Source organism: Opisthocomus hoazin, chromosome 2 (assembly GCF_030867145.1).
Source record: "Opisthocomus hoazin isolate bOpiHoa1 chromosome 2, bOpiHoa1.hap1, whole genome shotgun sequence".
NCBI lineage: Eukaryota > Metazoa > Chordata > Aves > Opisthocomiformes > Opisthocomidae > Opisthocomus > Opisthocomus hoazin.
In genome coordinates this window covers 89784131-89797051 of record NC_134415.1, presented here as the reverse complement: position 1 = coordinate 89797051, position 12921 = coordinate 89784131, and the positions used below count along the sequence as shown (strand labels likewise).

At 46.7% G+C, this 12921-nt stretch overlaps 1 protein-coding gene across 1 annotated transcript in view; it reads right to left on the bottom strand.

The window, feature by feature from the left end:
* Window positions 1-12921, bottom strand: part of LOC104333494 (gamma-aminobutyric acid type A receptor subunit rho1) — a 36347-nt gene that overhangs the window by 12694 nt on the left and 10732 nt on the right. Inside the window, exons 2-4 of the mRNA XM_075414377.1 lie at window positions 8942-8995; window positions 7250-7356; window positions 5820-5887 (exon numbers count right to left, since the gene is read on the bottom strand). Coding sequence (XP_075270492.1) covers window positions 5820-5887; window positions 7250-7356; window positions 8942-8995 — 229 coding nt within the window. The remainder of the gene's footprint in view (window positions 1-5819; window positions 5888-7249; window positions 7357-8941; window positions 8996-12921) is intronic.

The following is a 12921-nucleotide window of genomic DNA, read 5'->3' as shown; positions in this document are numbered from 1 at the left end:
GCCTAATGTATTGCCCATAAACAGAGAGAAGTGCCTAAGACTGACCTGTCTGCCCTGGTGCTGGGGTAGAGGAAGTCAGATGGGTTTGGGGTGAGGTTTTTTTTTAATTATTTGACAGCTGAAATTTATTTTCCACAACGCTTTCCAAGCATTTTGAAATACGGTGGTTTCTGCAGTCTTTTTTCAGTAAAAGTGATTTATTAGTTGCAGCCTATGTTATTGTTACTAGAGGCCAATGTCATTCTTGGAAATTCTTTATATCGCATCCAACTGAAGCTCCCAAATCCACTGACCAGGTAATTTCTTCTTTTCCATTTGATCCGTTCTAAAGCATTCTTCAACACCTTTTCTCTGTATTCAAATTTAAAGAAGATCATTCTGCGAAACCTTTTACATTGACTCCTGTGTGTGAATGTGGCCTTTACACAGTAATAAATTGACAGACATTTGTTCTTCAAAAAGAAGTCAATGCCTCACTTTTTTTGCATGAAGTTACATTTATGGTTGCTATGGAAAAATCAAGTATCATCAGCTTTCATTATGAAAGATTTATTAATACTAGCTTTAGGCTATTAACTGTGAACCACAACATTTTACAATACATCATCGTAAAATCCCCCAAGCAACAACCGTATAATATCTTCCTCTTTTTTTGGTCCATTTCTCAGAGACGCTATTAGGTCTCCCATTACATTTGCAAATGAATTTCCAACCCTGGCTAAATATCTGGTTTTTTCCTTCTTCTCAACTTTCCTCCAGATAAAACAGCTGCCCCACACATCCTGCAAAAGTTCTGTTAATTTCAGGGTCAGTGGCCTGTAATAGATATTTATAAATTTTTAAATTAATTGGACAGAAAGAATCTGATTTGTGATGTCCTAATGAAGTTTTATAACGTTGTTTGCTATTTTACAACTTTCTTGCAAATAGTCAGAAAGTAGGAGGAAAAAAGGAAAGACTGATACATCTAACTCCTCAAGCTTAAATTTAGTACAGAGTGAATCTCTCTGTCACCGACGTCTCTTCATTTAAAAAGCTAGAAATGATCTTGCAAAGCACTATGGCCATTTTCTATAAAGCTGCATGAGTTAAAAAAAATTGATTCTGACAGTATGAAGTCTTCTCCATCGTTATTTTGCAAACAGCTAAAACTCACCCTGAAAGGTTTTTTTACCAGAGGCCATACAGTGCTTTTCCCATGTTGCTGAGTGTTGCAGCACACTGTTACACGAGGAGCAGGGGCAGTACTAAAAAAACAGGGGAAGTCGTTCATAATCTTAACGATTCTTGAAAAATGAGTGGGTTTGTTCGGGTTTTTTTTTACTTTAAAATCCCCGATGTTAAGTTCTTTCCCTTTGCTTTCAAGTCCCAAAGCTTTTTGGGGGCTCTCTGACTGCCTTCACGAGCTTTGTCCTCAACCAGAAGGAGTCACCATCCCAGGAGAGGCAAAAGTTCGGAGTTCCCACGGCTGGTGGTCAGGGTGCCAAGAGCACCGGAGACAGTGGGGGGACAACTGGAGGGCTCCCCGGGGCTGAGGACAACATTCATTGCAGCCCTGCTGCACCCTGCATGTGGTCAGTTGACTGCAGGTACCCCAGCCTGCTCAGAAGCTGAAATAGCTGCGGTGAGAGGAGCCTCGAGTGCAGCCGGGGTGGCCACTGAATGCCAGCTGTGCTGCCACACAGCCGCATTCCTGGCTTAGATGTGGGAGGAGGTGGGGCATAAGCTTTTTAACCATATGCCTGTTAATTAGGAGCATGGAGAAGTCGGGGCTTTCTGTGAAAACTTCAGAGCTGTTTGACATATTTGTTGGAAGAGCAAAACATTTTGAGAAGTATTCTGCATTGGGATGTGATTTTTTTTCTCTTCCAAAGCAAAAACTGAGCTGCTGAGAGACTCTGGGTGTGCTCCAACAGGATAGTCTGACAAGTTCTGGGTTTTGAAAGGCTACATAAAACTGGTGTAGGTCTTGCAATGCACATGCAGGGGCATAGAATCACAGGCTGGAAAAGACCTCTAAGATCATCAAGTCCAACCGTCAACCCAACACCACCATGCCTACTAAACCATATCCCGAAGTGCCACATCTACAGGTTTTTGAACACCTCCAGGAATAGTGACTCAACTACCTCCCCGGGCAGCCTGTTCCAATGCCTGACCACTCACTCTTTCAGTAAAGAATTTTTTCCTAATATTCAATCTAAAACCTCCCCTGACACAGATTGAGGCCATTGCCTCTTGTCCTATTGCTAGTTACTTGGGAAAAGAGACCAACACCTGCCTCACTACAACCTCCTTTCAGGTAGCTGTAGAGAGCAATAAGGTGCCCCCTCAGCCTCCTCTTCTCCATACTAAACAGCCCCAGCTCCCTCAGCCGCTCCTCATAAGACTTGTTCACTGGACCCCTTCACGAGCCTCGTTGCCCTTCTCTGGACATGCTCCAGCACCTCAATGTCCTCCTTGTAGTGAGAGGCCCAAAACCGAACACAGTACTCCAGGTGCGGCCTCACCAATGCCAAGTACAGGGGCACGATCACCCCTCTACTCCTGCTGGCCACACCATTCCTGATACAAGCCAGGATGCCCTTGGCCTTTTTGTCCACCTGGGCACACTGCTGGCTCATGTCCAGCTGGCTGTCGGCCAAAACCCCCAAGGTCCTTTTCCACCGGGCAGCTTTCCAGCCACTCCTCCCCAAGCTTGCAGCGTTACATGGGGTTGTTGGGACCCAAGGGCAGGACCCGGCATTTGGCCTTGTTGAACCTCATACAGTTGGCCTTGGCCCATCGATCCATTCTGTCCAGATCCCTCTGCAGAGCCTTCCTACCCTCCAGCAGATCAACACTTCCATCCAGCTTGGTGTCATCTGCAAACTTACTGAGGGAGAACTCGATCCCCTCATCCAGATCTTTGGTAAAGTTGTTAAACAAGAACATACCCAAAACTGAGCCCTGGGGGACACCACTCATGACCGGCCACCACTCCATTCACTACCACTCTCTGGGCTTGGCCATTCAGCCAGTTCTTTATCCAGCAGAGAGTACACCCATCCAAACCATGGGCAGCTAGTTTCTCCAGGAGGGTGCTGTGGGGAACAGTGTCACAGGCCTTATGAAAGTCCAGGTAGACAACAGGCACAACCTTTCCCTAATCCACTAGGCGGGTCACCTGGTCATAGAAGATCAGGTTGGTTAAGCAGGAGCCGCCTTTCATGAAGCCATGCTGGCTCGGCCTGATCCCCTGGTTATCCTGCACACACTTAGTGAGCGCACTTAGGATGAATTGCTGCATAATCTTGCCGGGCACCAAGGTCAGGCTGACAGGCCCGTAGTTCCCAGGATCCTCCTTCTGCCCCTTCTTGTAGATGGGTGTTACATTGGTGATCCTCCAGCCATCTGAGCCCTCCCCTGTGAGCCAGGACTGCTGATAGATGATGGAGAGTGGCTTGGCCAGCCAGTTCCTCCAGGTGGCATAGCAGGTTGTTAACTGCTTCCTCCTGGGTTATGGGAGGCTTATTCTGCTCTCCAGAGGCTCAAGGGCTAAGGACACTTGATGTGCCGTGTTGCTCCACAGAGGCTCGTAGGCACACATCCATGTAGCACGGATACAACAACGGCACTTCACTGCCTCACCATCAGTTAATCCTACTTGATTTAGCGGTTCAACAACCTTTGATGTGTTTTCTCTTAACTTGTCCCATTGCACCTTAGACTGCTAGCTGATTTAGGTGTTGGAGTTTACCGTTAATTTCCACTCTGCTGTATGGAGAAGTTTTAGGGAAATACTGAAAGCATAAGAATATATGCACGTACACAGAGGGAAATGCACTGGGAGAAACTGCAAGATACATTTAGTTTAAGTTTCTGTGTTTATAAACACTAACTGTGTAATCATTCAGTATGACTTTTATATAGTTAACTTGTTTGTCTTGTCAGTAACTGTAAAAGAACAGGATCAAGGTTAGTTTTGTTATCAAAGGCTGCGTACTGAGCTGAGTTAGAAGATAAGTTTTGTGCATCAGAACTGGTAATACTACATACTTTCATAAAGAGCTATTGTAATGCTGACAGAAGTAAACTTAAGTTTTATTTTATTTCATGATCATTTTCCTTTCTTGTATTCTAAGCCAATAAAGAAATCACAAACTGCAGCACTCTTTGGCAGTTGTTCCCCAAGATGTATTTCTACTTGCACTGCAACAGTCTTGTGTCTTAATAATACGTAAACTTTCATAAAAAGTTGACACTAAACCTGTTAGCCTGTTCTCTGCTGTCACTGACAGCTGCGATTTTTTAATAGTGTTTGTAGTTCTTGGTTAGTTTGGTTCTTGTTAATGTAATGCAGGGTTGACCCAGACTGTTACTTTATCTTTCAGTGAGAAGGAAGGATTTTTAGGGGGTTTGTGTTTCAAATGTGTCATTACATTTGTAGGAAAGAGTTCACCAGTAATCTTTCTCAGTCTTTAACAGCTAAATACAAATAGAGGGTTAAACAGAAGAATCTTATGCTTGACTGAATAAGGGGACAGTAGTTAAGGGGTGTACAAAGTCAAAATACTAGGTCTGGGTGCAGAACTTCGAAGGTCCTCTGCTCTGCTGAAGCAGAAACCGTAGAAAAGGAAAACACTTCAACCTTTGTGCTTGTATCAGCATGAGAAAGAGTTTTTACCGTAATTATTTACGGTAAAAATTATTTATCTTATACAATAAGATATAGGTAACCTTCAGGTTGCTGCTAGAAACTATGTACACCAAGAACCTGAGAAGTGCAAACACAAGAGAATGAAGCCTCCCTGTGTAGCTCTAAAGAACAATTTAAAAACAACCAACAGCCATCAACATGGGTTTTCTTACTAGGGAGAACTGCTACTTGGTTACTTGAAGCCATCTCCCATTTCTCTTCTGTGCTCCTGCTCTCCTGCATAGACAGTTGTTTGTGTGTCATGTATGCATGTAAAATCTTCCCATGGAAAATCTCCTGCAGAAATCATACCTTACTTTCAGCAGTGTTTTGTGATAAAAAAAGCCCCTCTAGCAAAAATCGTCCAGACCAAAATCTGCAGCACTTCGAGACCGTTTGAAAACTGTCCATTTTCACATTACAAATTATATGGTAGGAAACGAAGGACGGAGAGTCAGTAAGGTGCAGAGCACCGGCCCCACTCCTGCCTGCCTCTGAAATCCTACTTCAGCATCAGTGTGAAGGTACAGAAAGGACCCACAGAGCCTTAAGCTAGTTCCCAGCACACAGCAGGGGGAATACCACTTCTAATGCGCCAAAGGCGGGTTCTGGAGAAATTGCTGCCCTCCGAGCTCATTCTGGCTGCCCTGTTGAGAGCAGGACTTACCAGTCTGAACCATTGTTGCTTTCAGGGTGGCTACATAGCTTCTGGTTGGGAGCTAGCTGGCCCCTGCCCACCTCAGAACATGGCAGAAGTGAGACATTGTCTGTAGTACATCAAAGTGCCTTAAAACCAGCACATTAATTGGTCACCTCAGAGCTTTTAAATGTGTTTTCACTTCCTAAGAAGACAGTTTTGGCAGTGTTGTATCATTTTGTCCTGCAGAAAATAAAATGTTGGATTTCTTCCTTCTGCTTCAAGGGAGATGAAATAGTACCATAAGGTCAACAGCAGTAACTGTAGGCAGATCAAATCTGAATCTGCCTCCCAGAGGCTGCGGAGTCTCCATCTTTGGAGGTATTCAAACTCCACAGACACAAACCCGGGCAACCCGCTCTAGCCAGCCCTGCTCTCAGCAGGGGTTTGGGCTGGATGGTCTCCAGAGGTCCCATCTGACCTTAGCTCTTCTGTGACTCTTACCATGTCCACCTCAGAAATGCTGTCCAGACTTTCAACTTGGACATCCACCCCAACAGGAATTGCAGGGCCTGGGGGAAAAAAATTAAAAGTTGACAAAGTATAAACCTGGTGAGACAAAGTAATCCTCTGGCTTTCATATCTAGAGATAAAAATAGATGCTCAGTCTGAAACAAAACCAACAGTAAACAAAATGAAAGTAGAAGCGATTGGAATTCATAACAAAAAGCTCCTAATAACACTCAAAATCAGCAATAGCACTGACCTACTACTGACTTCCTCTTTTTATTGTGTCATCCTACACAAGTCCCTTCAAAATTTAAGAGCAATTTTAATTGCTTTTAGCTCTAGTGCTCGAGTCCATGATTCGCAAGACAGATGCCTGGCAAAGCATCCATTCACGCGGAGAGTAGTGGTGGCACAGCTAAGGGAATACGGGAGAATCACTCTGAATTTTTCCCTCTCTTCTGCTCCCCTCAGGCTAATAACATCCCTGAGAACTATTCCATGTACTTGGCTTTCACATCACTTGGAGCTCAGCTGTGGAAGAGACAGGGTGACAGGAAGGGATGCGCTGCAGAATACAGGGCATGTGCCACTGAGCTTGGGGCTCCCAAGGCGAAGGGTCTGACTGCGACCCCACATAATAGGGATTTCAATCTTTTTTCCCTCCTCCAGGCTTTGACCAGCCCCTTGTATACCTCTGGCAATTACAGTACAGGAGATCTGTCAAGACAAAGAATGCTCACATTAGCTGACTGCTATGAAACTGAAACCTTTTTAAATTAATTGAACATGCTGGTATTTGGTATATTGAGCATTTAGCAATAAAATCTTCTTCCATCAGAGTATATAATGGTATCCTGGATTTGAATGACCATCTGTCAGCCAGAAAGGGTAGATAAATTACAACATTCTCTAATCTGATGGGCTGAAAGAAAACACGGTCTCCTTCATCCATTTCCCTGAAAGCTTAGGTTTCTCTAACACACAGCCAGAAAACTGTGAACAAGCATTAACACACAGCAGTCAAAATATTTTCTTTTGGGTTATAAATGAAATTACCAGGTCAGTAAGCCTGCTACGTGATTTGATTATGCACACACGTCGCCATAGTAAGACGAAATCTTAGAATTTCCCCATCATCCAGGAGCAAACATAAGGTGTATTTGCAGATTTTTATCAGAAGAAAGTGTCACTGAGTACCAGGAATTGTATAGTGCCTGTAATCACATTTCCATGCCTTTAACTAAGCTATTTTCTCATCCAAGAAAGCAAGCTGTTTCACTGCACCCCTATCCCCCTGAATTCATAACACAAAATAACAGTAATAGATAGAAAACGCTCTGCTTGTCAATATGCTTTTTTGCCCAACCACATGTTACAATGTAAAGAAGCAACAGTGTAAAACAGGAACAGTGCACGTTTCATACCTCCAAAACCCGGTCTCATGCTGAAGTCATGGTCATCTATTCGCAGCAGCTGCTCTGACTTTGTCAGGGGAGATTTGGTGATGTCAGGGCTTCGTTTTAGGATGGGGCTACCGCGAAGAGAGAAGCACAGCTATGAGTCCTAGGCAGCACCTGCGAGAAGTACGTGCCCACTTCACCCCGTTATCCCTTAGGCCATTTACCCCTTAGACCATTACCATGCGATTGCTCGCAGTAGTTGGCAGCATGTCATTAAAAAATGATTCCTGCACTCAACATACAACTTAGGCACCTATGATAATTCTGGCACTGAGAAAACCTCTGTTTGGTGACTTTTTGTCTCTGTAAAATTAGCTCTGCTTATGACACGGTTTGGAGACAATCGTTCAAAAGCGTGGGCTGGAAGGACAGAGTGAGTGGATAAGTGGGGGAATGGGAACGGGGGTGAGGCATTGCTGACATTGAGTCATGACGGGGCATAAGGCCAGGAATTAGGGAAACAATATATCAAATAAACTACTGGCTGTTGCCCAGGAACAAAATGGAGACAGGCTGGGAACAAAGCCAGGAGGCAGGCCATCCACTAGCTTGGGAAAAAATTATTAGCTCCTGCCCCAGATTTCTAACGAGGATAAAAAGAAGCGTTAAAGACCTGGGAGGTCTCTGAGCACTAAAGAGCCTGGGAAGGTCATTCCAGAAGCTGTTGGAGTTACACCAAATGCTGGGCAGAGGATGCTCTGCTCCTCCTCCCTGTCAAAGGTGAAAAATGCTATTCAGCACTCCAGTGCTTTGGCTGGGATGAAAGTGGCAGCAGCTCCTGGATTGCTCCATCATGTAGGTGAAGCCTTGCTGCCCTCAGAGCCAGCTGTGTGCCGGGCACTGGGGCAGCAGGAGAGCTCAAAAACAGGAGGAAAGGTTTTGCTGGTTCTTGGTTTGCGAAAAGACAGCATGCTCAGAGAGGGACTTGTCTGAATATACAGAAGACAAGTCAGAAATACATTAATGGAAAATAGGACAACAAAGTTTTACAGGGAATATGTTCCTGAGATAAAGCTCCTTCTAAAAGCGACAGCTTAGCCATGCTGTAGGTCTCACAGACCTGTGGGCAGCTGCACCACGAGAAGCTGATACAACACTCTCCTAAGAGAGACCAGCGGTGTTACCAGCGACTCCTCTCTCAAGCCTGGAGCTTTGCCGGGACTGCCGAGTGTCTTAGAAAGATGCCCAGCCTCAGTGTAATAATTTCCAGGAGTGCCAAGTCCTCTACCTCCATCAGGGAGTTCTCTGAGTCATTAATTATCCCTTGGGCTTTTTAAAAAGTTGCCCCTGCTTTTGCGTTAGATTTAGTTCAGTCTCTAAAAGCCCTGTGAGCGTGCATCGGGGAAGGTTTGTACCCAGCTGAGATGGGGGAGAGATATTGGCAGGTCACTGGCAAAACCTTCAGCCTGTGTGGGCAGGGTTGCCTGTGCTGGGAAAGGCGCTTTCTCCCTGGCAGTGGCAGAGGGAAGGGCGAGTGGTATCACACCTCACCTCCATGAGGGTGCCAGGCAACGTGGCTTCCTCTGGGGCCCACCGGCTCCTGCTAATGGAACGACTCCTACCTAAACATGACTGGCATGGTAGAGTGGTGTCCCCTTCACCAGCCTGGCCACGGACATGCGGCTGGCGGGGCTGGGGCCGGAGGGTTTCGCCTACCTGCCTTGCTTGTGCGCCTCGCCGTGGGCCTCCCGTCGCTGCCGCTGCGGCCGGCTGCACGGAAACGACAAGAGAAGGGAGAGCTGAGACCGGCGGTCACGGGGCTGAGGGCGTAGGGAGGGAAGCGTGGTGCGAAGCGCTGGATCCCCGCAGCGTTACCGTCTGTCGCATGTGGGAAATGGCGCCTTTTGCCTTTTTACTGATGGCCGATGTCAGGCTGGGAATGGCGGAGGGAGGGGGTTCCGGGGACTTGTGGCAGGGACAAGGCAAAAGGAGGTGAGTGATGATTTTTATAAGGTGGGACGCCGCTGTTTTTGACTGCCTGGCAAGGGAGGCAGGCAGGCGGCTCACATCCCTCCTCCCACAGCCACGGCCTGTGCCGTCAGGGGCTCTGGAGAGAGACCCCGCTGCACTGGCCAAGGCGGGAGCACAGCCATGGCATCTACTCACCAGAGCCAGCTGGGTGTTTTCATGAGAACAAAACCTTTCCAGGGGAAAAAAAAGTGACAAACTGTGGATGTGCTAGTTTCTGGTTTCATACTGTCTCCCAGCTGGCTGTCAGGAAAGCTCCTCTCAGGTGTTTGGCCAATATTTTATTTTATCATTAAAGGAAAGAATATTGTTTTTAGCAATGTAAGTGCTAGGCTGGGCAAAAGTAACATTTAAAACATTTAACAGTTCTAACTCATCTTTAATTAAAAGTTAAGAAAATTAGCTTCTTTCTGTAATAAACACTAACTCTAATCAACTCTACTAATGAGACTTTTTGCCCATTAACACACATTTCAAATCCCTCTGCCGAGATTTACTGCAGCAAAACTCCTTTTGCAATAACGAAAGTCACCACCCGAGCGACGTTGTCCCTTTGGTGAGCCGTGGCCGATCCCCAGGCCTCACAGTTTTTCCCAGGGCTGGGAATTCTCTGAAAGCTGATAGCTTTGGAGAGAAACCCATCTTTCTGCTGCCAGGAGCAGACAACCTCTGCATCGGCCCGACTAGGGGCTGTAGCACTGACTCGCCCTGAAGCGAAGCGTTGGCTGAGTGGGATGAGGCTTTTTTTTCCAGAATCTGCTCTGTGCTTCCCAGAGGAGGGCTGGGAATAAGCCCACAGGCAGACCACTGCTTTGGGGGAGCCTTGGGCCATGCGGCACCATTGTTACTGCAAGGAGCAGCTTCTTTGACACCGCCTGGACCTGGGCATCACACAGCAAAATGCACTTGCAAATGCAAAATGCACTTTCTGGAGTCTTCTGCCTTGTTGATACGCCCTTGGGCTGCCGCTGACGTATGTCACTGCTGCCTGCTTCTCATCTGCTGGCTGTCAGGAAGTAATTGCACGTGTTTTGGCAGTAAGCAGATTCTGGCGACAAGCTGACCTACTTACATGACTTTAAAGTGCCCTAGTAAACTCTTGGCTGTTCAGGAATAACGCTGGTATTCAAACAGGGATGAAGCAGGCCATGTTCTTGCAATTCCTAATTTTCATTTCTCTTTGTAGAGCTTATCTAATGTTTCATGTTGGCCCTGGCCCTGTCCTGCCTGTCGAGGGAGCCTTCAAGGCATGGCCATCAAAGATTCGTGGACAAATCCTCCCCATCCTCTGAACCCAGCAACCCCAGGTGATTCCTCTTGTTTCTGCCTGGTGATTCTCCACTGCCTCTAAACTAAACTTGATTTCCTTATCCCTAACCAGCATAAAATGTCCCCCATGCTCCAGCCACCACAGGGGAATGTGTTCATTTGTGCTTTCGCCCAGCTCCTTCACTTCTTTTTGCCAAACCCATTCCCCTTGTCATAGCTCTGAGGTTACCAAGCCTCCCCCGCTTCCCTGCATCCTCCTGTGGCTGCAAAACATTTTTACCTGTTGCCAGTCATTCACCAGTTACTGCGATTTGAAGCCCCTTTTCTTTCTACTCAACAAATAGCTTTTCTGGTCTGGTTCCTGGGGAGTGCTCTGCTGGCTAAGTGATCAATGGCAGCTCCATCACGGGACCCCATTAACCTGCCCGTTCGGGCAGTGAATCAATGGCAAGCCGCTACGGCTTCCCCTCACACATCTGCTGTCGCTGAGTGTTGGCAGCAGTCAGCCGCACCCAGGAGATTCGGGCCAGACGCCGCTCACAGATTGCTCAGCACAACTGTTAGCTGCCTGCCTTCACTGGGGTGACAGGCTGTCTTTAAAACTAGCCAGTAACTCCTGAGGTAAAATATACTAAATAATGATAATGAACAACCTTCCCCTCCCTCCCCCCCCGTCAATATTTATCTCCTAACAGTTACAGTGCCGAAAGGAATTTTGTGGCTCATGAAGCTCACTGAGATGCTTGATGAAAAAGCAACAACTGGAGCAGAGCAGCATTTATTCACAGTGCTCCCTGTGCATTGCTAGAGTGCTCAGGCCCCCGATGGCAGCTGGGGTGATGCAAATTCTCCCAAATCATCATTATTCCCCCAGATTCCTCCACTGCTTCAAGGGATCATGAGATGCCTCTGCCACAAAGGCTGAGGCTTGCTGGGGCTGGGGGGGCAACGAGATGACTGAACCTTAGAGTAGCCAGGGGAAAAAACCAATATCATCAAAACCAGATGTTCATCACTGTTGCTACAAACACAAGGCAAAAAGCAGTTACTCTTCTTTTTTTGTAAAAACGCTCAAGATATAAGTGGCACTTATAGTCCTTCCAACACAGCAAAAAAAGTTGCAGGGTTTGGGATAACCATGTCTGATTTTCAGAAGAGACAGTCCAACCATGACATCTGAAGGTCCCAGCAGGCATTTCCAAATGCCCAGCTTCACAGGACACGTGCCAGAGAAGCGTCAGGTCCATACTTGCAGTGTGCACCAGAAAACTCATGGTATTCTTCATCTTTGAAACAAGAGCTTTTGGAAGCAATCACAACAAATGCGAGAGATGTCACTGTCCATCTTGGCATTTTAGTTTGTAATTACTCATGCAGCATACATTTCCCACATATAAATCCTACTGTCTTTTCTCTATGGAAGGCGATAAACCTGTAGTAGACAGTGACTTGTTTTACACTCTTATTAGGATAATCTCATCAGGATCTGAGAACTTCACTTCCTTGAGGAGCTAAATCAAGATACAGTTCCAGTTCTTCAGGAAAAAGCGAGATCCAATGTATTTTCCTCAAGAAAAAGGTGAAAGTAAGGTTCTGAAGTAATGGAGCCAGATTCACATGGTCTTTCCTGGGTCCGAGGGGTCACACCCTCGAGGAATAGTGCTGGTGGGTTTGGCAGACTGGGCTAACACTAACTTTGTTATTGTTCTCAGATTTCATTTAATTCTGGGACAGTCTGTGCTCTTCATCCCTTTTGGTATTCTTCGATATGCAGAGAGGATGGCAGATCAGAGAAGAGATGTCAGAACAGAACCTGTCTCAGGAAATATTGTTGAGAAGTGACTGTGGCAGGATTTCTGTCCCTTTGGTTACCTGTGTCATCAGTAATGTTTTGACCGGCAGCTGTGGCTGCAACTGACCCCAAACCTCCTACCCCCAGCAGAGGTGCCTGCCGCCCCGGGAAGCCTGGCAGCCAGCGGCTGGGTCAGAGACACCTGGATGCTCTTTTCCTCTCTGCTTATCTCATGCCTGGGTTTTGCCTCCACTCCTTCTCCAGTGCAGAGACAGTGGACTCCCCGCCCTTCCCTCTGAAACCACCGTGCCCTTTATTTTGTCAGATACAAGCTCTGCAGCTCACGCTGTGATGCGGTGCAGCTCATCCACAGCCTCTCCTACTACTGACGCAAGGCAAGGGAGCGTGTGGAGCTTGCTGAGACAGTTTTCAGCAGGACTTTTAATTGGAAATTAATGAAAGTGAAGAAAACTCCCCGCCGTGCAATGGTGCTCTGGCAGTGGTGGGCAGCTTGTGTGGTGCCTCCCGTCCTGCACCTGCTATGTTGCAGAGCCTTCATGCCGTGCTGAGCAGGGAAGTGGCAGGAGCCACGTTCTCCTCGGTAAAA